At 41.0% G+C, this 27,058-nt stretch overlaps 1 protein-coding gene across 1 annotated transcript in view; it reads right to left on the reverse strand.

Annotated features, from left to right (window-relative positions):
• Positions 1 to 27,058, reverse strand: part of MED12L (mediator complex subunit 12L) — a 312,204-nt gene that overhangs the window by 246,945 nt on the left and 38,201 nt on the right. The window contains exons 4-5 of the mRNA XM_088025763.1: positions 24,316 to 24,475; positions 2,366 to 2,535 (exon numbers count right to left, since the gene is read on the reverse strand). Coding sequence (XP_087881889.1) covers positions 2,366 to 2,535; positions 24,316 to 24,475 — 330 coding nt within the window. The remainder of the gene's footprint in view (positions 1 to 2,365; positions 2,536 to 24,315; positions 24,476 to 27,058) is intronic.

Genomic DNA, 27,058 nt, shown 5'->3' on the forward strand with positions numbered 1-27,058 from the left:
GCTTTTTTTGGTAATCTGCTTCATTCTAAACTGAAAAAAATTAATTCCTACGAGAAAGGAAATTCAGAAGCTTTCAGACTCCCAGGGCATGTCAAGCGCCTGGCTAGATTTCAGGGGTGTATGAACTTATACTCACAGGAGAAAACTTGTCCAATGGTGCTAATTATGAAGAACAAAAGCCCCCATCATACCAGCGTCTCAGCAAGCAGCTGAAAATCCCATCAGATCTAATGCTCTCCTAATAACCCCTGCCTCTATCCTAAAATGAATTTCAGATACTATAATATGTATAAAATATAACCTTAAAAGTCAATATAGTGTCCTAACCGTTAACATAAAGAAATGAAAAAAATTATTAGAAAATAATGTATACATATTCCAACATAACTATACTAAAAGTAGAAACACACCTCAAATTTCCAAAATGCCCCACAGGGGTGGTATAGCCCCTCTTGACATAAGAGCCATTAACATTTTCATCTATTACCTTCATATAAACACACATGCATTCATATAAATACACAATTCTTCTATGACAGTCTATGCATGTATGTATTTAATGTCATGTTCTAGTTTTGTATTATGATTCACATCCTGAAAGAATCTTAAAAACAGAAACAAAAAGATATGTTTTCTGGGAAAGACACATATTTTTATGATCACTGTGGCAACAGGCTTAGTAGTTAATATGAAATCCTACTTTATTCCTAGCAATATTTTCATATCTATTTATCACCAGTGCTCCAACATCAGGATTATCAACAATTTGTGTGAAAATATACTGATAAATTATAGCTTCAGTATTTAAAAGATTACAGTGTCACCACACTGACATGATATCAAGGCATCTACTTGTTGCTCATTTCTAATTTTTAAAAAGCTTAAAATCAAAGAGTTAAAAGGTTAGTCACAGAAAAAGTTCAATTTAAAATTTTAAGACCTGTGATGTGAACTTTAATAAATTAAAAAAATAGAATTTTGTATTTAAGGCAGAAGAGATGGCAAATGCAAGGTTAAAAAAAAATAAATCTTTCTAAACATGACTTTCAATGGCTACATGATACCCATCCTCAGGATGTTTTTGTGTATTTACCCATACCCTTATTTCTGCACAATTTCTTCACGTTTCAGAATATGTCCAATTAAAATATAATAAACTTTTAAATTTAAACATTAATGTCCCAATTAAATTCATCTGTTTAGGACCCAACTGCCTCCTATAAAGGAGATACGGATTTCAGTGTTCCCAATACATAAAGTAATCCTTCCAAAAATATTAAGCACGCTGAGAGACACTTTTTTCAAAGATGCAGACTAAATCCGCAGCTCAATAAAAGTCATAAAGGCTCAGAGAAGGTACCAAGGTAGTCCTCTGCTAAATGGAACTAGGATTTATAAGATGGTTTTTAACTGACTTAAAACTAACAATGCTACTTCCCAAAGAACCGGGCTTTTTCCTACTTTGAACTCTTAGAAAAAGTCACTTACAACCTGGAAATTATAAAGTTCTAAGGGGACAATTTTGAAACCACACATCCTTTTTACCCCCTTCCTCTCTGAACAAGATAGCAGGTAGTGAGTGAAAGTCTCTGCTAGTCATATAACTTCAGCCGAACACACTTCTCCCTCCTTGCTAGGAAGAGGCAAATAATAGCACAAGCGCCCTCTTCTGGTCAATATGATTTACATCAGCTTGTCCGAAGAGCATTCAGTCCTTGCTCCGTGCCCTTACTCATCCTCCCAACTGTATTTTAAACTGTCCCTGAGCCAAATTAAGACGACCCTTCTATGGAGAAACTAAGCCCTAATGGAGATCGAGGAGATAGGAAGCACCAACACAAATATTTTTTTGAATAATCGTAATAATCGTATCCAAATTTTTCAAAATAAGAGGTTTGGAAGGGATATTTAATAGAGAAATTACCAAAAAATTAACAGCATTAAAAGAGCTAAGATCTGGGGCACCTGGGTGGCTTGGCCATTGGGCGTCTGCCTTCGGCTCGGGTCATGATCCCAGGGTCCTGGGATCGAGCCCCGCATCGGGCTCCCTGCTCAGCAGGAAGTCTGCTTCTCCCTCTCCCACTCCCCCTGATTGTGTTCCCGCTCTCGCTAACTCTGTCAAATAAATAAAATTAAAAAAAAAAAAAAAAAAGAGCTAAGATCACTGAAAGCTGGAGATCAATATATAGAAGCAGGGGCTGTCATCTCGGGGGAAAGGTGGTTACCATGAATACAACTCAAGGTGAGAAATATCAGACTTTCTCTGAATGTATTTGGTTCATATAAAGATAGCACTTAAACTGTAAGGACTTCTCTCTCTTCTTAAAAGCATGCTGTAGGGCCTTCAGGCTCTTGAGAAGGTTACCTGGAACATGTGAAAGGCCAGCTTCTCATTGTACTCCCACTGCTTCATGGCCTGTTCCACATCCGGTGGCACCGGGACAGGAGCATCCCCCGCGCTGGAAGCCACGTGGTAGAAGTCGGAAATCTTGGCCAGCTGCTCTCGAAGATATCTGGTAGATATCTGTGTCCACTCTGCATTAAAAACAAACAAACAAACAAGTCTAAATTTCCAGACATGATGAATATAAGAATTAACGTTTTCTCCCCACTTTCTGATTAGCTTAAGGATGTACATATAAAACAAACATCTATTACAGAAAAGTGGTTTTGGCACGTGCAAGCATTGTACAAAAAAGCACACCCACCCCAGTAAGACAACGTGGACGGCCCTCCACAGCCCACAGGAAGGTTGGCCAGCTCTTGGGTGGAAAAGGCAGCTCTCCCCGTGTGTCTCTGTGACTCTTAACGGAGGAGGAGAAGATGCCTGCACTTGAGTTATGTGCATTTCGTGATGTTCCACATTATGCTAACAACAGCATAAAAAAATTTCAAAGCCACAAGCAGGAAACAGAGGAGGTGAGCACCTCAAAAAATTTCAGTTCTACTTCAAAGCAATTCAAAATCCTCCAAATGCAGCTCTCCAAGTTGGATTTCAAACATGCCTCATTAAGATTTGTTCCATTTTTGCCCGTCTGTAAGAGGAGTGGCATTCACCACGGGCTGGCCCATGACAGCATTCTGACCTGCACTCCCCTTCCTCACACCTGCTAAAAACACCAGCACGGCTGCCTCTTGGACAACCATCTGGACCTTCAATTATTTTACTCTCCTCAACCAACACATGATACCTCAGAACCCAAATCAGAAAGAGTAGTGAACAACAAAAGGTAGGAGACTGGAAAGGAAATAGAAAAGTACCATTACAAAAAAAAAAAAAAAAAATCACTAAAAATATTCAAAAATGTCTGCCAGAGGGGCACAAATTAAATCAGTGTGTTGCCTCTGGCAACCATGAGGTATGTGATGCCAACTTTAGCCCATTCTGTGGATAAAAATGTAATAATTGCATGTTCACAGCCAAATTTCCCCAAGGATTAGCGAAACAGCATTTCAGAAGAAACCACCCTACTAAAACATTACCACACAATGCTATTTTCCCATTATCCTGGCAACTGGCTCTCCCACCTTATTTTTAAAGGAAACTACTTTGACAAAAGTAAGAGCAGAAACCTAACATCTGTTGGGGATTCAGGGTTTTGTTCTTATTCTTTAAGTACTCTTAAAAGTACTTGACAACAGTACCCAGAGAGAACTACTGTTAAGTCTTGGTCTAAACCACTTATTCTCACTGTGTCTTTTTTAAAATCAAAATTCAAACGCACATGTTAAACTCTAGTAATAAGCAAGTGCAAAAAGATGAGCAGATACTAGGTCAACATTCTGTTCCTAATATTGTTCTTCAGAAAGCACAACCAATAACAGATATTATCATTAAAATTAATCTATCGCCATTAAAAACAACAGTAAATTATCAGTGTCATCATCTTCTGGTGCCCCCGGTTATGGACTAATAGTCTCATGACACTTGTTTAACAAAACAAAATGCCAACCATCAGATGGGACAAGTTTAGCTTAGCTATAATAAGCAAAAACAAAAATAACAAGGATCCAAATCCTAGCTTTTGTGTGCCAAGCCTTGCTATCAACTCACTCTCAGTATGGTACATCCTCAATACCCCCACAGAATATTTTAGCCTCAAGAGCTAAAAATAACACACACATTCACACACCCCTACTTTGTCCAGGGTATATTTTCAAGATTGTTTCTTAAAATATGGAAGAAATATATGTTCACTACAGAAAATGTACAATGCAAATATGAAAAGAAAAACATCTGTAATCTCCTCACTCATAATTAAATATTTTAATATTTGTCTTTTCAGGTTTTTTTTTTCCTTTATATGTGCTGGAATGTTTATATAAACATATGCATTTCTTTAAAAAAATATGCTGAATAGGACATTCCACAATCCAAATGCCTTTGGGGATTCAAATGGAATGCAAATGTAGCCCTCTTAAGTAGTGTGTTTTAACTCTATTTAACTGGCATTAAATTATATCAATCAGGGAGATTCAGAGGTCTGGGACATAAGGCAGTCTAGAGAGGATTCGTTTAAAAAATTAGGATGCACACAAAATTTTCATTAAAAATTAAAAAGAGAGGGGCGCCTGGGTGGCTCAGTTGTTAAGCGTCTGCCTTCGGCTCAGGTCATGATCCCAGGGTCCTGGGATAGAGCCCCACATCGGGCTCCCTGCTCTGCAGGAAGCCTGCTTCTCCCTCTCCCACTCCCTCTGCTTGTGTTCCCTCTCTCGCTAGGTCTCTGTCAAATAAATAAATAAATAAATTCTTTAAAAAAAAATTAAAAACAGAAAATTGCAAATGGCCACCAGTACACTACCCCTCAAAATTATTTGGATTCACTGGCCCACGCCCTCCTGCTTAGTTATGGCTGAGAATGAAGCTGAGCCCTGGGGGCAGCAGTGGCAGGACCCAGGGGAGTTTCTACCAAATGCCAGTCGCTTCAGTCCCTCCCTCCAGATCCTGATTTAACTGGTCTGGAGTAAGGGGCCCAGTTTTGGGTGATGAAAAGAAAATAGGAATCAGAGGGAAGATGGTGGGGATGAAGGGAATATTCAAAGGTGGAGAAGATGCAAACCGTGATCAAGGAGGCCACTGGGCAGGGAGCGCAGCTCTCCATTCAAGTAGCTCTGAGGATACAGCCACATCATTTGTAGTTCACTGATACCGAGAACTTCAGGGCCATTGAAGGCAGATGATCAGATAGTTTATGCACATAAACATCACTGAGAGTGGTGTCAGGGGCCAGGACTGAAAAGAATGACTGGTCCCTTTGACAAAACTCCCCCTAGCTCCCTGAATCCTCTGGCCACTATTGCCTAACCCCCCAAGACAGAAGGGGTTTCAGACGTCATGCAGCTCAATCTAGCATTTTCTAGATCCAGGCACAGCAGGCTTATGCAAGGCCCCACAGCTAGACCTGAAGTACACCATCCGGTGTGAGATGCCCCACTCTAGTACATGAAAACACATAAATCGATAAACACATAAAGGTGAGAACAGAGATGTGCCAAGTTACATTAAAGATGATCCTCCTGGGCCTAGAATACCTGCAGTATTAAAAAGAAAACTGGGAGGAGCCCAGCAGAGGAGTAACATCCACCCTGGGGGCAGACACAGAACATGCCAAGTGCAGCGGGGCTCACGGAGAAGACATCCTGGCTGGGGCACATGAGTAAAGAACACCACAGGGCTGCATTTAGTGATTTTGGTAGAATGAACTTTGGAATAGGATGGCCCTGGTGCAAATTCTCATTCTGCTACTCAGCTGTGTGATATGAAAAATGGTGTCTAACTTCTGCTAAGTCTCAATTTCCTCCTCTGCAATAGGAATCTCTCTCTCTCTCTCTCTCTCTCTCTCTCTCACACACACACACACACACACACACACACGAGTTACTGTAAGGATGAGTTACTTAGCATGATGTATGCAATGCAGAAATTGATCAACATGTGGTAGCTATCAACACCACATGATCGGGATGAAGAGTTTTTTGAAAGGAAGCTAAAGGTTCGGTCTTGACTGTCAGAGGACAGCACCTGTTGTCACTGATGTTAGACCCTGCCTCTGCTGCAGCAAGCTGCCAATGCCTAACATAATGCTCTGGATAAGTATTTATGAAATCAATCCATGTCAGTTTCACGATTCCAAAACCTTCAATGGATTAAGACCAAACTCCTTACTTAGGACTTAAAATCATTTCAAATACTACCTGCCATTAAGTAACTTCAGTTGCTTTCTCTCTGACTCTCGGACCTATAATGCTCTTTATCTACCGTACCTTCTCTACTCACCTGTGTTCACTTGTGAGAATTTTTCTGGACCCAATTCAAATGTCAAATCGAATATGTAGCCTTCTTTGGTTTCTGGACACCAACCCACCACCTAAAGGGGCTCTCCCTCTGTTCTCAGATATATCACAATTTCCTCTTTCATCTCCATAAAACTAAGCCTTACATAGTCAACATCTAAGTACTGACTTGAATCAATACACTATAAGATGCTCCCAAAATAACCACTAAATCAAGTCACTGCCCAATTATTCTGCCTCTCAAATCTTCCTACAAACATCTTTGCTTTCTAGTTTAAACTCATCACTGCATACCTAGCTTTCAAACACCATCTAGGAAATGCCAAATCCCCTCTCTAGCATGCTCTGTCTTTATTACAGACAATGCAACTAGAAGCACCTGCTAGTCAATGCACTACAAAGGCCCCGTGCAAACCGTGAACTTTCAACTCTCTTTAATAAACTTTCAATAAATACATATGTGTGTCCTTTAATTTTGTGAGGCTCATCTTCCCAGCCAAAGTCTTTCCTCTGATATCAAATCAAGCGGGAACTCACTCTGTAAAATAAATCCAATAGAGATTGTTTAAAAACTTCCACCAGTCCCACAGAGTTAGGTGCACATTTTTAAGGTGATCCACTTGATAAAGAACTTTAGTCAAAGAGGACAGCCTCCTTGAAGGAGAAACCTATATCCTAGAAAATTCTTCCTAGCTACACCACTATAATAAAAATTCTTGCCTCTGCACAGGGAGAGCAACCTGCTTCTCGGAACTATAAGACGTAGAGGATTTCATCAGCCTGACTGGTGCAGACTGAAAGGTGGGGAGAAAACACTTCAGTGCATGCAAGACACAAGCACATTCCACCTCTAAATATGCAGTAAGAATGACTGGAAGATTTTCCACCATTTTTCTCACTTTTTTGTTGTTGTTAAAATGCTTTCTTGATCAAAGGATGCCATCAATAAAGTGAAAAGACAACCTACAAATTGGGAGAAAGTATTTGCAAATCATGTATCTGATAAGAGACTTGGATCTAGACTATATAAGGAACTATTACAACTTGATAATAAAAAATGGGCAAATGATCTGAACAGACATTTCTCCAAGAAGATAAACAAATGGCCAATAAGCAGATGAAAAGATGCTCAACATCATTAGCTACCAGGAAAATAGATACCACTAGGGCAATTATAAACAAAAAGACAAATAGTAACTAATAGCGTTGCGGATGTGTATGAACTAGAATCTTCATGTATTGCTGGTGGGAATGTAAAATGATATAGCCACTGTGGAAAACAGTTTAGCATTTCTTCAAAAAGTTAAATGTAGGGGCGCCTGGGTGGCTCAGTCATTAAGTGTCTGCCTTCAGCTCAGGTCATGATCCCAGGGTCCTGGGATCGAGAGCCCCGCATTGGGCTCCCTGCTCGGCGGGAGGCCTGCTTCTCCCTCTACCTTTGTCCCTCCCCCTGCTCTCACTCTCAAATAAATAAAATCCTTAAAAAAAAAAAAAAAGTTAAACATAGAGTTACCATAAAACCCATCAAATCCACAACTAGTTATATTCCCAAAACAAAGGAAAGCACACGTCCACACAAAGATTTATAAACCAATGTTCATAGCAGCATGATTCACAATAGCCAAAAAGTGAAAGCAATCCAAATGCTCATCAACTGGTGAATGGATAAATGAAATACGTTATATGTACACAACAGAATACCATTTGGTCATGAGAAGAAATGAATGGAACGACTGACACATACTATAGCATGGATGAACCCTGAAAACATTATGCTAACTGCAAGAAGGCAGCTTCAAAGGACCACATATTTATATGAAATATTGAGAATAGGCAAATCTAGATTTATATTACCTAAAGCAGAGGGGAAGTTAGGGTAAATGGGGGAGCAACTAGTAATGGGTACAGGATGTAAGGGTAATAAAAATGTTCTAAAATGTGGCCATGGCAAGAGTACACAACAGGAGGGGCACCTGGGTGGCTCAGATGGTTAAGCAGCTGCTTTCAGCCCAGGTCATGATCCCAGGGTCCTGGGATCGAGCCCTGTGTGGGGCTCCCTGCTCAGTGGGGAGCCTGCTTCTCCCTCTCTCTCTGCCTGCCACTCCTCCTGCTTGTGCTCTGTCAAATAAATAAAAAAAATCTTAAAAAAAAAAAAGGAATACACAATAGGGCAAAGACAATCTCTTCAATAAATGATCTGGTAAAACTGGACAGCTACATGCAAAAGTATGAAACTGGAACACTTCTAACACCACACACAAAATAAACTCAAAATGGATTAAAGACCTAAACATGAGACCTAAAACCATAAAACTCTTAGAAGAGAACACAGGCAGTAATCTCTTTGACATCGGCTATAGCAACATTTTTTTAGATAGGTTCCCTGAGGCAAGGGAAACAAAAGCAAAAATAAACTACTGGGACTTCATCAAAATTAAAAGCTTCTGGACAGCAAAGGAAACCATCAACAAATCAAAAAGACAACCTAGGGAATGGGAGAAGATATTAGCAAATGACATATCTGATAAAGGGGTAGTATCCAAAAGAAATAAAAAACTTACACAACTCAACAGCAAAAAAAAAAATCTGATTTAAAAATGGGCAGAGAATATAGACATTTCTCAAGAAGACATACAGACGATCAACATACACATGAAAAGATGCTCAACATCACTCATAACTAACGTAACATTGTATGTCAACTATATGCAAAAAAAAAAATTTTCAAGACTTTATTTTTAAGTAATCTCTACACCCAACATGGGGCTCGAACTTACAACCCCGAGTTCAAGAGTCTCATGCTCCACTGACTGAGCAAGCCAAACACCCCCAAATAAAAACTTAATAAAAATTTAAAAATAAAATAGGGGCCATGGTTTCACAACTCTGTGAACACACTAACCACTAACATACACTTTGAGTTGTAAAGTATATTAATATCTCAATACAGTTGTTATATAATTTTTTATTTTTTATATTTTTTACATAATTTTTAAATGTTTTCTTCAAATACTTTACTATCAGTAAGAAATCACCTGCATTTCATGAAGTAAAAGACTATCCCACACTGATAAAAAGTAATCCACTGAGAGGTGATACGATTTTGAGGGGGTGGGAGCAGGGAGGAGGAAAAGAGGCAGAAATAAGAGTCTCCATGTGTTAATGGTTAAACCTGGGTGGGAACAGTAATAGGGACTTAATTCTTCTGTATATGTTTGAAATTTCCATAATAAAGGGCTTTAAAAAGGTAGTCAGTTATATCCTATAAAATGATTCACAGAAAACCTGAAATTCCCTATTCAGCCACTATTCACTTGGGGAATGGGGGGGGGGGGGGAATCAGCATGCTGATTGGCAGCCTGGATAAAGAAGAGCCCAAATGAAACCCGCTGTCTCAGTGCGAGACCGACGGAGTCAGCCCAATGGCTGGAATGTTGTGTTCTGCTGAATGGTCAGTTGGTGAAATCAGGCCCTCTGGCTGGAGAGCAGGAAAAACGGGCGGGGGGGGGGGAGGGGGGAGGTGGGGGGAATGGCAGGGGGGGAGAGACAGTAGAAATGCTGTGGTGATAAAGTATGACATTTTTTTCATGCTTTAAAAAAGTTCTCCTCTAACACAGATTTACCAGTAGAATACTGATGTTTTGTGGCAAATACCCAATACCTGTTTTTGTCTGGATGAATAATTTTACTATGTTATTTTTAACAGGCTATTTCTCTCTGGTTTTATTTACTGAGCGATGATATTAAGTACTCTTAACTAAGAACAAGGTGACTAGTCAAGATAGAATAAAACCATTTAGCTGCAAACATTAAATGCCTACCCTGGGCCAGAAGCTCCCCTGCGGTCTGAGGCTACAAACGGTGAAGAGAAAGCAGCCCCTACTTGGGGCAATTCATCCTCGAGTCAGGGAGACACAGGGACACAGAGATTGACAGCAGTGAGGTTAAGCACTCTGACACACCATGGGACACAGGTGAGGAAGCAAGTGGACACTGTAGCCAAGTCTTGAGGGACGGTTCAAAGGAGTTCCACACACACAAACAGCAGTGTGCAACGTGCCAGGTAATGAGGGCGCCAGAAAGGCAGAGGGAGAAAGGGCCAGTGAGGCTAGGTAGGTGGCCCAGGCCTGAGGTCCTCAAGTGCTAGTGCATGAGATGACCACCAGAGGGCGCTGGTTAAACACACAGCTATAGGGTCCGACTGCAGAGATTGCAACCCCTGAAGTCTGCATTAGTACCGGCAGCCGAGACGACTCCGACCCTGGCAGTGACAAGCTATGGAGTTGGTCTTTCATCACAAATGATTAAAAGCTACTGAAGGATTTTAAGCAAAGGAATAATAAGATCAGATACGTAAATTAAGACCCTCTTAGATAATTGTAAGGGAGACGAAAGAAGACTATAAAGTCCAGTGGGGAGATGAGCAAGGAGGGAACAAAGAGACGGGTAAAATGGTAACCAACCCAACCCTGGAAAGAAGGAGAGAGAGGGGCAAGGCAGCGTCCGGATTTCTCAGCGGGGTGGTGAGCGGTCCTGGTGCCATCGACTGAGATGTGGAATTGGGAGTCTGAGCAGGGGAAGGCGCTGAGTTCGGTCTGTTTTTAGTAACTTTTTAATTCAACTTTGTACAGTTTTAACAGATATTACACAAAGATCTGATGTATCCTTTACCTACCTTCCCCAAATGCTAACATCTTGCAAAACTACAGTACAGTATCACAACCAGGATACTGGCATTGACACAATCCACTGATCTTACTGGGGTTTCTGAGTTCAACACTTGAATTTTAGGTGTCAGAGAGGTGTCATGGGAAAACATGTCCAGGGGCAGGTGGATACACAGGTCTGACACTCAGAAAAAGGGTCAGGGTAAAGACACAGGTATGGGGACCGTTCTCTTCTATGATTTCAATGCCTTAAAGAATGTGATGATGACAACAGAAGTACCCAGCAGACACAGTCCAGGGATAGGCAGGCTTATTCTGCACAGTCGGAGTACTGGTTGTGCCCTCACTGAATACCCAGCCCACCCCATCTAAGCTCCCAGCATATGTTAACTCGCTTGGTGGTGGTGAAGAGCATAGGCTGTGAAGTCAGATGACATGGCTCCTGCCCGGCCCCAATCACTTGTCAGTTTTGGGATCTTGAGCAAGTCACTCAACCTCCAGGTGCCTCGGTTACTTGTCTATAACACAGGGCTGATAAGTGTACTTAAACTATAGGGTTATTTTGAGAATTAAGTGAGCTATATAACATGCTTAGAACTGTGGTGCATGCCCAGGAGAAAGCACACACACATGATTTCCAGGCCCCGGCAGGCAGGAGCCCACACATAGGAAGGAAGTCACCTTAGGGAAAGTAGGCTCTCAATGGCCGAGGCAAAGAAGACAGGTAAGGAGGATTGGCTGCTGTGGAAAAGTCTGTATGGGTGTCAGTCAGGGTGGGAGTGAGCTAAAGGAAAATGGACAGAAGTTCCTTCCTCTCTGAAGTTCAAGGAAGAATGGGCAATACTCCAAAAAAAGATAAGGACCATTACAAGGCAATATATAAATAACTGCACAGTTGTGTGACAGTTAATGCTTAGTGATTTCAGGATAAAAAGAGACCAGACTGGCCAACAAAGGAAATGGGTGGCAAGGTCTCGGGCAGGGAAAGGAGGAAGAGGGGCTGACAGGGGAGGGCTGGTAGGAGCAAGAATTGCATCCCTAGGAAGCAAGTCAACTCCTAACTGCGCCTTTCTTCATCCTAGGTGCTAGGGAGTATCTCATACCTGAGGAGAAGAGCATTTGGCACCTTCCCTGGTTTGGCCCTCTGGCTGTCAGGTCTCCAGTTTGTTTCCATGCTGATGTATACAATGCTAACTGGTGCATTTAGGGATTTCTCCAGTGGTCCTTTTTCCCTATCAGCCCCATACCAGCATCTGAAGCCAAGGCTCTTGGCAACCACAGAATCCAATTTTAGCCCCTAGAACAAGACTTTCTTATTCAACACATCAATCACCCCACTAACTTCTCGGCACAAGGACAGCTTCAGGGGTTTCCTCCTAACAGACGGGCACATACAAAACATCTACCACAACAGGCTCAACTCCTTCTCAGGGGCATGACAGAGTTGTCTGAAATTAATGCTGTGATTATCATATAGTAAGTTTCACGAAGCTTTTCAGATTCCTGCATTACCTGAATGAGCAGCAGTCCTGGCCATGGTGAGATATTCTTAACATGGAGTAACACGCACATTATTTTTACAAGTATTAAACTGGTGCATTTAATTAACCCCTTAAGACAGGTCCCCACAGCCTTACACATCTGAGACCAAGCCTGGAGTTTTATTGCCCCAGGGGAGGAAAGCTAGAGCAACACAACAGACTCTGTGAGGAAACCACAGCTGCGCTTCCCTAAGTAGAGAACATACCTCTGTGCACAACTACAACTTCACACGTAAAGGGGTGGCTCCCCGAGGACCTGGGTGGGAGGAGAAAGGGGGGTGACTGGAGAAAGACATCCGCTGCCAGCACAGTGGAGGCGTCAGGACTACTTAAATTATGACACAGGACATTTCATTATCATCACTCCGCTCCCCGCTTCTGCTAGCAAGGAAGTGGTGGAAAGCCCTGATCACTTACGGAGCAAGATAAACTACATTTTCTTTGTGCACTCTGCATTGGAATTGAGTTCCATGATCAGCTTGGCTTGAGTCAAGTCTCTGCAGTAAAAGCACCGTGTTGACTACTTAAGTCTTAAATGCAGTTGCTGTGAAGTCTGTACTTCTGAACAAGCTTTAGACAGATAAGAGTCTTTCATTAGAGCACAAATACAAAAACTACAGACATCATATTGTCAAATAACCGTGTAAAGTAACTCTAGACCAAAAAGCTCTAAAACATAAATATGCTAACCCATGGCACAGATCAAGCAGACCCAACCCCATTATCCTCTCCTCCAGAACTCACCTGGCCGCCTTTTTCTGGAGACCAAAGACTGATGATGCATGATATATTCATGTAACGAAATCCACTCACGTCAGCTGTGTTACTTTCACAGAGACACTCCAACGGGTAATGTACTGACCTGGACTTAATATGTTTTCTATCCTGTCAATATATTCCAGATATCCCTTCGCTCCCAGACAATGGTGAGCTGAAACGGATTTAGAACCACTTATTCCAGGGATTTCATTTCAAAGACTATATATACTTCATCTGAAAATGACTCTGAAACTTAACATCTTAAAAAAAAGAGAGAGAGAGAGAGAGAGAGAGAAAGAAAAGAGCGTTTCTATTCATTATGGAATTAACATTCCAGTGCAGACTGCAAAACACAAAAAGATCTAGCTTTCGTAAGTCATCACAAAGTTAGTAGCCCAGAACACTTTAAAAGAACAGGGCCACTATATGCCCAATATGGAACAGGCACCGATTTTCTTAAAGGAACATAAGAACATACATGAAAGACATACATACAAATATATTTCAGAAGATACACAAGCAACTAGTAACAATTCCCTTGGAAGTGTGTGATGTGACGGCTGAGAAACAACAGACTTTACTATCCTCTTTGAACACTGTGTGTTATGGATAAGCTACTAAAAAAAACAATTTCATCTCACACAAGCTGTTTTTTCTTAAAATTCCATTATGCTTTAAGCAATCGACCTGCAAGATGCACAACAAATAAAAACTCATTAAACAATGAGCCTTCTGAAACACCTTCACACCTCACCCCAACACCACTCCCCACCCCAGTTCCACAGTCACCCCTCAATCCATATGAGCAAACCAGACCCAGAACCAGAAGTCCAGGATAGAATTCCTAGTTTTCTCACTTGCCCTGGATTTTCTTACCCTAATTTGTAAGCTGGAGATACCCAAATACCTGGGAAGATTTCATGGGGAGTGCCCCAAATGAAAATACAGGTTTTCAGTCTATAAACTACAAAAACTTCTAACAGATATTTTTGTTGCATAATACATTCCAAGTGTAAATGTACATGCATATACCAACAGCCATGAAGAACAAAGAACTACAATATTAATTAAACTGGGATTCCGATTAGCATTTTCTCATAGAAGATGATTAGTTATTTCAAGCAGGAATCAATACCAAAACTGACTAGAAAACAGAGAAACTGCTGAGTGGCAATGGTTCTTAACAGTAAATCCAAGACTAGGTAATTCCCCAAACCAACAAAACCAGAAGAAATGACAGCAGAAAAGACCAAGCAAATACAGCACACAGATCTAGAAGCCTAACTCGTTTGCTCCCAGCTTGCCAGGAAGGAAGACAATTATCTAAGACCAAGAAATACATTTGAAGATGCAATAAAAAACAAAAACTTTCCTAATTTTTACTTAAAAGGCTAGACTTCTTTAAGGCCCAGCTCATATTTCACTCCTTCAGAAAACCTTCCCTAATTTTTCATCTCCCATCATTTCCTATATGATTACAGGTAATTATGTACTGCCGATTGCTCTCTGCTTTAGGGATGCATCTTCTCTCCACAAAAAAGGCAGACAGCACAGCCCCCACTTGGTTAAAATTCTCCACAGCATCTACCCCAATGCATAAAATCTTAATAAACCTCTTTTCTTATTGAAGTGAAATATAAATTTTTTTAGTGCATTTTTCTAAGAAACTCAAAAGGATTCATGGGCAGACATTACCTTTAATTTCATCAAAAACTTAATGATCATACACACACACACACACACACACACACACACACACACAAACCACCAGGACCACTAACACACATTAGCATCCGAACTTGAAACAGGCTGTAACACTTTACTTTGGAAAAAGCTGACACAGGTTTGCACAGAGCAAGGATAAGTAATGCAGAGTTACACTGCAGCATATTAAACTTGATTAGAACTTTTTAAAGTAAACATAAATTCAAAAATTAAAAATAGTTTAATGTTAAATGAAACTGTTAAAGATAAATTGGAAATAAGAATATAAACTCCAGAAGTGCCCGGATGGCTCAGTCGTTAAGCATCTGCCTTTGGCTCAGGTCATGATCCCAGGGTCCTGGAATCAAGACCCGCGAAGGGCTCCCTGCTCAGCAGGAAGCCTGCTTCTCCCTCTCCCACTCCCCCTGCTTGTGTTCTCTCTCTCGCTGTGTCTCTTTCTGTCAAATAAATAAATAAAATCTTTAAAAAAGAAAAAAATATATAAACTCCAATACGTATGCACAACATACACAGATATCTATGTCTCCATCCATCCACTGACAGAGCTTAGATGCCATACATCCTAGTACCGATAAGCACCTTCAGCATCCAGATCTTGCTTTCTAAATACTGTTTCCCCATTAGAAAGAAGTACAGCTCCTTAGAGAAATAACTATCTGCAGATCTGAGGCGGAAAAAGTATAAGATAAGCCTGGGACGTCTTTTTGTGCCAAAAAACAAGATAGTGTTCTAAGACAAAAAGGTGTCATGTCAAAAAGGATACAAAAAGCTTGAAACTTCTTCTACTGGCCAAATTTTTGGACAATCTGAACACTAAAATGAAGAATGAATGTAATTAGCTGTAAAATACTGAACGAATAAAAATCCATGAGCCCATCACAATGACCAAAGATAATTTTTTTAAATAAGAAAAAAAAATAAACTCGTTTACCACCACTAACCATATAATTACAGCAATTCTTACTCTGAAGATTGATAGTCAAAGGAAAGGAATTTAACATTTACTCTGCTTCTTTTATAAAGAATCACGATTTATCACAGTTGATGAGAGAAAGCTCATTTTTATGTGAGAATGCCAACATCTAGCCGTCCCCCCAAAAAATGATTTGGGGCTTGATTCATCAATAGATGCTAAAACTTTTAGGTGAATTACTGGGGAAGAGGAGAGTGGCAGGTGCCAAAGTCATAGCCCACAGGCCCCAATCCTTGCAGTACAGAATTTTTTATCCAGGTAGCCGCCAGAGCTACCCCACCAATTAAAACCTACTTTTCAGGCCTATGTATAGCATAAATTTAAATTACACTTATACAAGCACTTCTGTCCAATCTTCAGGGTTATTGTCACAGTAAGCAAAGCAGATAGCTCTTTTATGACAAATGAGATACGAGGAACACTGTAAAGATGTGGAGGCAATCTTGACTTGAAACTAAAAGCTTGTCCCTAGAGTCAAAAAAGTTAGTACTGCAGTCTTCAGGGACCCAAAGTGAAAGTAAGCTGGTTGGCTTAGATAAGAAACCAGACTGTCAATTACGTATTCAGCAGGGCTTATTTTTGTAGCCCGAATGTGAGTATGTCACAAATTAATTACCCAGTGTGCAAGAAGGGTAGCTACTTCTTCCCTGTGTTTTGGGGGCAATCAGGATAGTGGTTCCGAGAGGACAGTCAACCAAGAAAATTCTCTCCTCCATCACAAATGCCTGACCCAGCAAAATCTCAGGGGTACAGGGGAAACAACTGGGGGTAAACAGAGCAGCTCCCTGGGGAGTTTAACCACGAAGCATTTTAAGCTTCTTCTAACCTATCTGTAGCCCCCCAAAAGCCTTCATGCCCGTGATATGTCTTGTCACTTTTCACCATATTGAACACCCAACAATTCCTAGCCAAAATTAGAGCTATTCCTCTTGCAAGCAATTTCATCTTTCTCCAGTTTCTACAGCACCCTGGACTTTGCTATGCTCGGCCTGTACCCCATGGCACCTATAAGAATAAGGGTTCTGATTCCTCTGATGCTGCCCACAACCCTGACATCCTGCAGCCTGTTCCCTGCCAGCACCTTTCTTCCCAGCGATGCTTCTTGCCTCCAAGGGGCCCAGACCCACACCACCACTTCCCCCTAGCAACCACCGCATCACAGCAAGGAGGAAAGACCAAATACCTAGTGAGTCCAGCTTCATTTGTACTGGCAGTTACTTTTTTTTTTTTTTTTTTAAGATTTGAGAGAGAAAGAATGCTTGAGCACGGGGTGGGAAGGGCAGAGGGAGAGAAAGTCTCAAGCAGACTCTGCTGAGCACAGAGCCCGATCTCTCGATCCAAGCTGAAACCAAGAGTCGGATGCTCCACCAAGTGCACCCCCCAGGAGCCCCAGCAGTTACTTAACTTCTAAGGCTCAGGTCTCTCGTATACATAATGGAGTAACAGAACCCACAGAGCAAGCTTATTATGATTACAGATGGTGTCTGTAAACTTCTCAGCACAATACACATATAATAAATACTGGCTAGTTATGATGTAATAAATACTGGCTAGCAATTGTAGCAACTAGTTAGAGTCTACTCTACATTTACTGCCCATTTACTATGTGGTGCCAGGAACTGTTTTAAACCCTTTAGAAACCTGACTCATTTCATCCCTAGAAAGTACTGCCAATTATAATTATCCCCATGTTATAGACAAGAAACTTAGGATAAGTGTTATAACAATAATAGTACTAAGAAGTCCTTTCCTGGCTGCCCACCATCCCCCAGACAGAACTCATGGACCCCTTAGCACACAAGGCTCCTCACAGCCTTTTATCACCACCCCACTGATAACTAATGCATCAGATGAGAAAAATCCTGGCAGTTCCACAAGTCTAACTCTTTGATGACCCTGTTTCTCTGCAGACACCATCTTTTCGCCAGAAGTGCCCTTCCCTACACAACATCCCCCAACTCTGTCAAAACACTTCTTTCAAAACGGTATTCAAACGTCACTTGCTCTGTGGAGCTCCATGGGCTTCCTGTCCTTGGGACTCCGTCCGCCGTTAATTCATTTCACGATTAGCTCTTCCTTCCTTTTCTGATACTTGGGATTGTTTGGCTATATGCCCCACCCCAAGCATGAACACCCAGAGGGCAGTGACTACATTCTGTCTGTCCCCACTGACCAGCAGTGTCTAGCACAGGCTTCCAAACCTACTTTGGACATGTATGCTGAGGGGCTTTGTGCACCCACCTGCACATCGATGCCCTCATCTGTGAAATGGGAATATAGTATCTCTCTCACAGAGTATCTGAATAAATCAGAAAATAAAACATACAAGGAATCTAGGAAACGGTTACTAAGAAATGGGAGATGTGGTATCACGGTACACCACAGGAATCCTGGGAGACGTGGGGAGGAATGGACTGTTCTCACACAAGCCAACAGGAAACCCAGCTATGGGGTCCAACAGTAAAGGGATGAGGTATGCCCATGGCTGAAAAGCTCCCTCAAGTAACAGAGATCATGTTCACAGCACACATCCAGAGCTGATTCAATCAAAGCCTGGAAGAAGCACCATGTTCCTGTGCCCTACAGTGAGGGGCATTCCAGAATTGCTCAAGAAATGCGAACAGCTACCGTGACAGCAAACATGGTAGGAAGCTCCACAGTTATAATCAGTTGGCTTAGCAACAACAGGACTTCTCACAGGGAACATTCCTACAAATAAATGTACAAAGTCTGCGTTATTTACTCTACAGTCGTATCTCCTAATCTGTTTAAACACTTTCCTTCATTTCCTAACTCTAAGTTTTACTTTTTTAAGTACTAGCTAGCCCATTTTAAAAGTTTTTCTCTAGGGAGATCAAAATATCTTAAGACAACTAAACAACCTTGTTTTAAAAACAAAACTTCACTCAACTCTAAAATATATCTGAAACCCACTACACGTTATATGTGTGGGGTTCTTTCCCTTGAGTCTGTAACACTCACCTATTGGATAGCATTTTCCAAACATCCTCTCTACCTATAACATCTTATTTTTGGGGTCTCATAAGGACTGAGAATTATAACCCCTTCCTCTCAGCTGCCCTAATTTCACCTCTACTTTAAAATCTCTGCCCTGGTGTTACAATTTGTCCAAGGCAAGTATTTCTTTACCTGCCTTGAAATGACACAGGAAACCTCACCTAGAAACCTAAGGCCTCTCTCACTTTTCTCACTTTGGGGTACACACTTCACTGGGGAGGTCTTTGCCTGCTGCAAGCTCCCCAGGGCAGCAACCCATTTAATCCACAGTTTAGATCTGTAACTGTCTGGATAATGACAGTGACAATCTCTGTGTTGCTACATTTAAAGAATTTACACAACGGGGCCTGCTCCCTTGTTGCTGTTAGCCCACTTAACTTTAGGAAAAACTCTCTTCAATAAAATCAAACAGCAGTGCTTTATAGCTCGTTCCAACATTGAATGTGGGAACTGAAAATAAAACATATGTTTCTATTACAAAGGAATAAAGACCATTTCTACCAAAAACACTTTACCAGTCCTAGGAACAATCATTAAGACTACAGAAGTCATAAAACCACTGCCAGGAAAAGGTGACACTTGATAGTCAATCTTGCCCCAAATGTGCTGAATGATTCTTTTCACCATCAAAGCCAGAACATAGAACCTATTACTGCAAGTTAATCTTCTGAAGTGTATGCAATTTAATCCAATTCAACACATATATATGTGTGTGTGTGTAGTTGCTTGGCTGTATAGCTTGCTTGGAGTGTGAAACTTGCTACCTTATGGCTAGGTCTACACAGCCAAATGCTTCCAAATGCACTGTAGAATTTGCTTAAAGAAGCTGAAGAAAGTGCTGAAGACAAAGCAGAGAGTGAGAGGTATCAGGTGTAACAGGGTGATAGAAAACCAAGATCAGATCACTGAAACCATGCACTCTCTGCAGATAGTAAAAACAGTACACTACATGTGCATTCTAAAACACATGTAAGAATACAGAAAAATGAATTAGATATCTACATAAATTAGCTATTAACTACAAAGGGTAAAACAGTGACTTTGTAGTGAAGAAACGTGGGAGACACCACCTTACCCAAAAGATCTAAGTTATCACCACCAGTATTGGGACAATGTAATATGGTGTCCTGAGAGGCTTACAGCATCGCTTCCATGGCATTCCTACCAAAAGTACATAACCTGAATCTAGTCATGAGGAAATGAACAAAAGCAAACCAAGAGACATCTTACAAAATAGCTGGTCTATCCCCTCTAAAAATATCAAGAAAAACAAAGGCCAAAGAACTGTTCTTCATTACAAGAAGACTAAAAAGACATGAAATTCAAGGCAACATGGATTGGATTGGATTGGATTGGATCAAGGCTGAGAAGACTGCTGTTTGGAGAGACTAAGGATTCTGCTTTAAGTCAACAGTCACTTAGTAGCAGAGCTGGGATGAGTAAAGCCCAAGCTCTTTCTGATTTGCTAGACCTAAGAGGTTAGGGGTCAAGTCCCAAAATTCATGCATTTTTTAAAATATTTTTATTTTTAGCTTTAAGCATTTTTTAGGTCAAAGTTTTTATACTCTACCATGAAAAATGGTATATTAGGCACTTGATCTTCTTGGATTTGACATTCACACTTAGAAATACACATGAATAGGGGCACCTGGGTGGCTCAGTCGTTAGGCGTCTGCCTTCGGCTCAGGTCATGATCTCAGGGTCCTGGGATCAAGCCCCGCATTGGGTTCCCTGCTCAGCGGGAAGCCTGCTTCTCCCTCTCCCACTCCCCCTGCTTGTGTTCCCTCTCTCGCTGTGTCTCTGTCAAATAAATAAAATCTTAAAAAGGAAAAAAAAAAGAAATACACATGAATAGAGGCACTTGGGTGGCTCAGTCAGTTAAGCGACCAACTCTTGCTTTCGGCTCAGGTCATGATCTCAGGGTCATGGAATCAAGCCCTGCATTGGGCTCCACACTGGTTATGGAGCCTGCTTAGTATTCTCTCTCCCTCTCTGTACCCACTCCACCCCCCAGTTGTGCTCTCTCTTATTAAAAAAAAAAAAAAAAAGAAAAAAACACATGGATAATCATAAAGACCAATGAGCTGTAATACTCTATAAACAGTCAAAAAACAGATTCACCTGTGTTATGTGTCTTATGAAAGAAAACACAGCTAGTAGATGAACTTAATCAACCATCTGTCATGGTTGTGCAAATAATAAAAATTTTAGCTCTGGGGGAAATGTAGAAAATAATTCCCCCTCCCAACCGACTGGTTACACTAGTAAAAAAATTAATGGTAAAAGTAATGAATGCAGGAAGTCTCTGATGTTCTAACCTCAAAACTGGAGCTAGGCTTCCTTCCATTTGGTAGAGGAAATCATATGGTTCTGGTGATACATTCCTAACTGAGATTCCTAAAAACTCTATCTACATGTTCTTTGCAAATGATGAGGGTCTATCAGACTTTTATTTGTCCTAAAATTATATTTCATTGGGCAGAATCATTCCTGTATGATCACCTTTTCCCCTTTCTTATAACAGTTAAAATCAGATTAAACTGAACATCAGGGAAAACACTGACAGAACAAGTTACAAAACCATGAAAAGAACCTAAGAAAAGGAGGAGTAGTCTATATAGTTGGTGATGCTACAAGTTTCAAGGATTATGAACTGGGACAAATACACACACGCTTCAGGCCTCATTATTCATTTATCTTAAAAATTACTGACCACCTCTGTATGCCGGGTACTCTCCTAGGAGATTTAGTACGGAACAAATCTGACAAAGTTTCTCACGGAGAAATGTTATAGTCGGGAGTAAGTGTACATTAAGTAATCAAAAAATTAACTTAAGATATAACACGGTAGGTGGTACTAAGAGTTATGAAGAATAATAAGGCAGGACAAGACGACAGAGCGACAGAGAGGACATTTTGGCTGGAGTGATCTGAGAAGGCTTCTCGTAGGAAGTGCCATCCGAGCTAACACACAGTGCGTGGAGGCGGCAGGCTCAAGGCTGGAAGGAGAGGCCGCCATGTGTGCCGACTGCTCGTGCTGGCGGAGGCACGTATCTGAGTGAGGCGCAGCTGCCAGGTGAGGATTCAGCATAAGAGTGTGGCATGAGTTAGGTTCTAGCAGGAAGCTCTCATTAGAGAAGAACAAAAACAAGATCAGCTAGAGGCCGGTCCAACAGCACGGGCAAAGGTGGAGGTGGTGGTTCAAACCAGAAGACTAGCAGCAGTGGGAGGAGGAAGACATTCTCGGATTGGGATTCGATTTTCAAAGTAAAGCTGACAGGATTGCTGAGGAGCTGAATGTAGAATTTTGAGAGAAAGATAAAAGGCTAGAATGGCAATAGGGCTTCTACCCTTAGCCTCCCAGTGACTACATATAACATTTAGTAAGAAGACTGAAGAAAGAAGAAGGAAGGTTAGGGATGGCGAGAAATCAAGACTTTGGTTGTATATACTAGGTTTCAGATGCCCATTAGTCATCAAAGTAGAGGTAGCTAGTATAAGCAACTAGACATCCAGACCCCGGAGAGAAGTATTAACAAACGCTCTAGCTTGCTCACCCATGCTTGCTCTCTTGCACTCTCGAGGCATGGGCACGCACGCGCACGCTCTCTCTCTCTCCATACATCTATCTATCTATATATAGATAGATGGATAGATAGATAGATGTATGTGAATCACATATATGTGTTTTTGCGTATGAATGAAGAAAAGTTCAAGAAGGAAAATATGAAGAAGAGTGAAGAGAAACTTGACCATTTACTGTATCTATTTTGGCACTATTTGCAAATATTTTAATAAGAATGTAGAACTTCTGTAATTTAAAAAGGAGGCATTTCTTTTGTCTCCCCCTATAAAAAAATAAGCTGGTGAAAACAATCCGAAGTATAGAGTTAACAAGACTGCTACCAAAACAGCACTCAGAGATAACCACTGTTCACTTTGTAGATACTTTTCCCTATACATTTAAATATATACACAATACAGTTTTGTTCTGTTTTGAAGTACAGTTCACCTTTGTTTTAGCAAACCTGAACTCAAAAAGTGGCAGCCATGGAGTCCAGCCATGTTTTCAGTTTTGTTTTGATTAACTTTCCATGCTTTTAGAGTGGGCTCCACTGACCAGTTCACCAGGACCACCTACCACTCCCAGCCACCTCACAGCCTGACTCACTTATTTAGGAGACGCTGCCTGGTTATCTGAGGACATTTGCACTTTCTGCCCTGCTTCTCAGAGCCTTATAGCTGGGGTCTCCCTTATGAAATCATAAGCATGTTTCCATTTCATAAAGAATTATTTGTAAACCTAATCTTTAAGTGGACATCTTTACATATAATCCTCTGTGCATATTTCTAACATCTTTACATATAATCCTCTGTGCATATTTCTAATGGAGAATCCAGTCTTTTATTAAGCATGTTTTAGCACCACCTCAAGGAGTCACTGTCTAGCCACCAAAAGAGTGAAGACGGACTAAAAACAGTTTACCTTCAGTTCTTTCAACAAATACCTACCATGATCATGGGCCAGTGCATGTGGGAGGGAGGGGTGAGAGACACAGCACTTTTTAAAGATAATTTCAAATAGTGAAACATGCTGTGAATAAAATAAGAATATCTGAGAACATAAATGGGCAGAAGGGGGAAAAGAGGAATGTTATTTAGGCAGGTGGCTGGAGAAAACCTCCTGAGGAAATGGCCCTCGAGCCAAAGGCTCTGAGAAGAGGAGATGTGGGAATACCATACAGATGAACAGCCCAAGTACACGGAAGAAATGCAGAAGCCTTGAGAAAGGAAGGAGCGTGGTGTGTCAGAGGGGGAGAAGGAAGGCAATGTCGTCAGAACATCATAGAGAGAGCAAGGCATGGATGGCCTCGGTGGCCACAGGAAAGAATCTGGATATTTATCCTAATTGTAGTAGGAAACTATTGACAAGTTATCAAGAGGGACACGATGTGATCGGATTCAGGCTTAGTGATCAGCATGGCAGTCTGGAGCCTACAATGTAAGGAGGGAAAGAACAGGGAGACCAGTTAGGAGGCCACCACTGTCTCCAGCTGAGAGGACAGTCGCATGAATCAACATTTCAGAAGGTATGGCGGTGAGAAGTGTTTAGATGCAGGACATACTCTGGAGGTAACAGCAATATGATTTGCTGATGGAATCAGGATTCTGGGCCTGGTGAACAAGGATCCATCTGCGTGCACGCCATGAGTCACTTTTAGCCTCCCCATGGACCTCCTCAGTACTCACCTCGCCAGGCTATGGCTAGAGCATGCGGGCAACAATTCCTTGTACAATCAATGCTGAAATATAAAATGTATTGTACTGTCTCACTTACCCAAATTAGGATCAGTAGCCTGACGTTTCTTAATTTTAGCTTCAGAAATAGCAGAATAATAGGCACAGGTCATCTTGATCAGCCATGTTGCTCGAACCATTGGCACTGAATATTTAGCTAAATATGCAAAAACATCTTCTTTTTTACTAAGGATTGGAACCTAAAAAGAAATAACATATTTATAAAAATCACGTATTATTTTCATCATGAGGTCAACCTACAGAAAGGGAAAGCAAAAGAAAGACATTCAGTCCCTGCTGCCTCTAAGAAAGTATATGCTCGATGGATTTTCAAATAGTACATTCAGCTTAAAAACCAAAAACTTTAAGCAAATTTTCATTAAAAGAATCAAAACTATGTTTAGCACACTGACAACAGTTTTATCAGTTGTGCTCTCTTATTTATAAAAAAACAAATTACTTTCAAATTCTCAGATGCTGAAAGCTACTCATCATATCAACAAAATAGGGAAAATAATTTCATGACAGTACTCCAAGGAGTTTATCTCAAAATTGGAAGGGATGGTCAAGTGAAAAACGGTCCCCACGCCAAATTTTATCAAAGAACACTTTTTTATATAAAGCTTTCTGGCTGTAACACTCATAATAATTTCTAGAAAGCTTCTAAAGTGCCTTTAGCCCAAAATTTAAAATAGAGGCTAAAATGATGGATCAGTTAATCTGCCTAATAAACACTGAGCTAGAAATAGCTGGTTAATTAATTCACTGGTTGAAAGTAGGCACTTGAGGCAGTTCATTATTTCTTCCAGACCACGAAGATGTACTATTTAGCAAATTAGTATCCCCAATGTACCACTGAATGTTTCAAAGAGTTAACCCACTCTTCTACAATTCCTCCTAAATATCCTGGGCACAGGCCAGTCATCTATATATGATCTATTGAATTTACGAATGTAGAGTACAACAGTGGACAGAGTACGTTGGCCATGATACACAGGATGGGAGCAGTAAGCACCCACCACTCCCTCTACCACCTCTGTGCTCTGGTCCTGGCCCCCAGCCTGTACAGCTAAACCCACTACTCCCAGGCTCTTCATTTATGAATGTGGTAATACCAACACAAACCTGTCCACCCCACAGACTTGTCAGAAGGGTAAAAGAATTACATGTATCAAAACCAGAACACTTTTTATTTTGTTACCAATTCCAAAGATTTCTAGGTGCCAGCTAAAGTCTGTTTCAAGCCAGGCATTTGACCCTCTCCTAAAAGGATCCTGGACACTACCACCATGGCTATCAAGAGCCCTGGTCTCTATGTGCCACACCCTAGCTTGATTTTGCGTTGGATATCAAAAGACTTCAAATCAGCTGATTGTTACAGCATGGCATTTTTCTTAGTCAAATCCTCCTTTAGACAGTGGATATTTTGTATCATTTGTATGTTGCAAATTTGACTATTCACCAGCTTGGACCCAAGTGTGATCGCAGAATTAAAAGAGAAGTGGGTTTTGTACACAGCCCTTTAAAACAAGCTATTTCACCTGGTTCTTACCAAAGAAACATTCAAGCTGCCCCAATGCTGAAGGAAAAGCTGCCTGGTTCCACATTGAGATGCAGCTGTCCATACACTGTCTTTCATGGGCAACTTAACAAACTTTGGTCACATACAATTCCTGCCTTGGGTGCTGACTTTAAACATAACCCCGACGACAGAGGCAGCTATGCTGCACAAATACACCTAAAAGGGAGATGAAAGTCACATAGGCCAAAGCTATAAGGCTTCCTCTCTGCAGACCACAGTGATACATTTTAACAAGAAAATTTCCTGAAAATTTTGTTTACAAGGCACGCCTTTCATGGAGCACAAGACTCTGGGTTTACAGACTATCACTGAAGCCAGGGACAAGAAAAGCACAGGCTTATATATTCAGTGCAAGACCTGAGATGCTGCTTTTCACTAGAACACTAGTATGAGAGAGTTAAATTTTAGTTGTCAAGGTCAGGTTGACGCTCATTCAGATGAACCAAAAGAGTACTAGATCAAGGCCTAAAAAATAGGCAAAAGCAAAAAAGTAAATGTAGCATCTCCAAAGAAACATTACTAATAGCATCTTCTATAGATGCCCAAAGGATTTCTTTTGAACAAATGACAGGAGAAAAATAAAAACTTGAACATGTGAAATGTTTAGATGAAATAGCAAACAAAACTGAGCCATAGGTCTTACCATTAACAAGCTAAGGCATACTTCCAGCTCATTGCCCCCGAGCCCCATAAGATATGGTTGGCTCAAATCAAGGGATTTAAAATTCAGAAGAACTTATGTGAAGAAGGCTATTTAATTAAGGAAGAAGACACATATTGACGGGTATCAAATTTATAGTTTGGACCAACTCAGGAAGGAAATTATGTTTACAGTGACTGAAGTAGGACCTCCTTACAGTCACGGATCCCATTTTCAGCAAAGAAACCATCTAACTTTAACTTGTAACTGAACCTAGGCAATCACTGGACAGTGTTTTGTTTTAAGATTTTATTTTTATTTATTTGAGAGAGAGACAGCCAGAGGGGAACACAAGCAGAAGCAGGATTCCCACGGAGCAGGGAGCCCAATGTGGGGCTCGATCCCAGGACCCTGGGATCATGACCTGAGCCAAAGACACTTAGCAACTGAGCCACCCAGGCACCCAGCTGTTTTGTTTCTAAACCAAGCTAGAGCTGCATCTAAGTAGTAAAAGAAAACTAAGACACTTAGCATGTGATGGTTTTTCATCCACAAAAGGGC

The sequence above is a fragment of the Eumetopias jubatus genome, unplaced genomic scaffold (genome assembly GCF_037043125.1).
Source record: "Eumetopias jubatus isolate StellerSeaLion01/CBP00866 unplaced genomic scaffold, mEumJub1_p1.0 scaffold_1, whole genome shotgun sequence".
Taxonomy (NCBI): domain Eukaryota; kingdom Metazoa; phylum Chordata; class Mammalia; order Carnivora; family Otariidae; genus Eumetopias; species Eumetopias jubatus.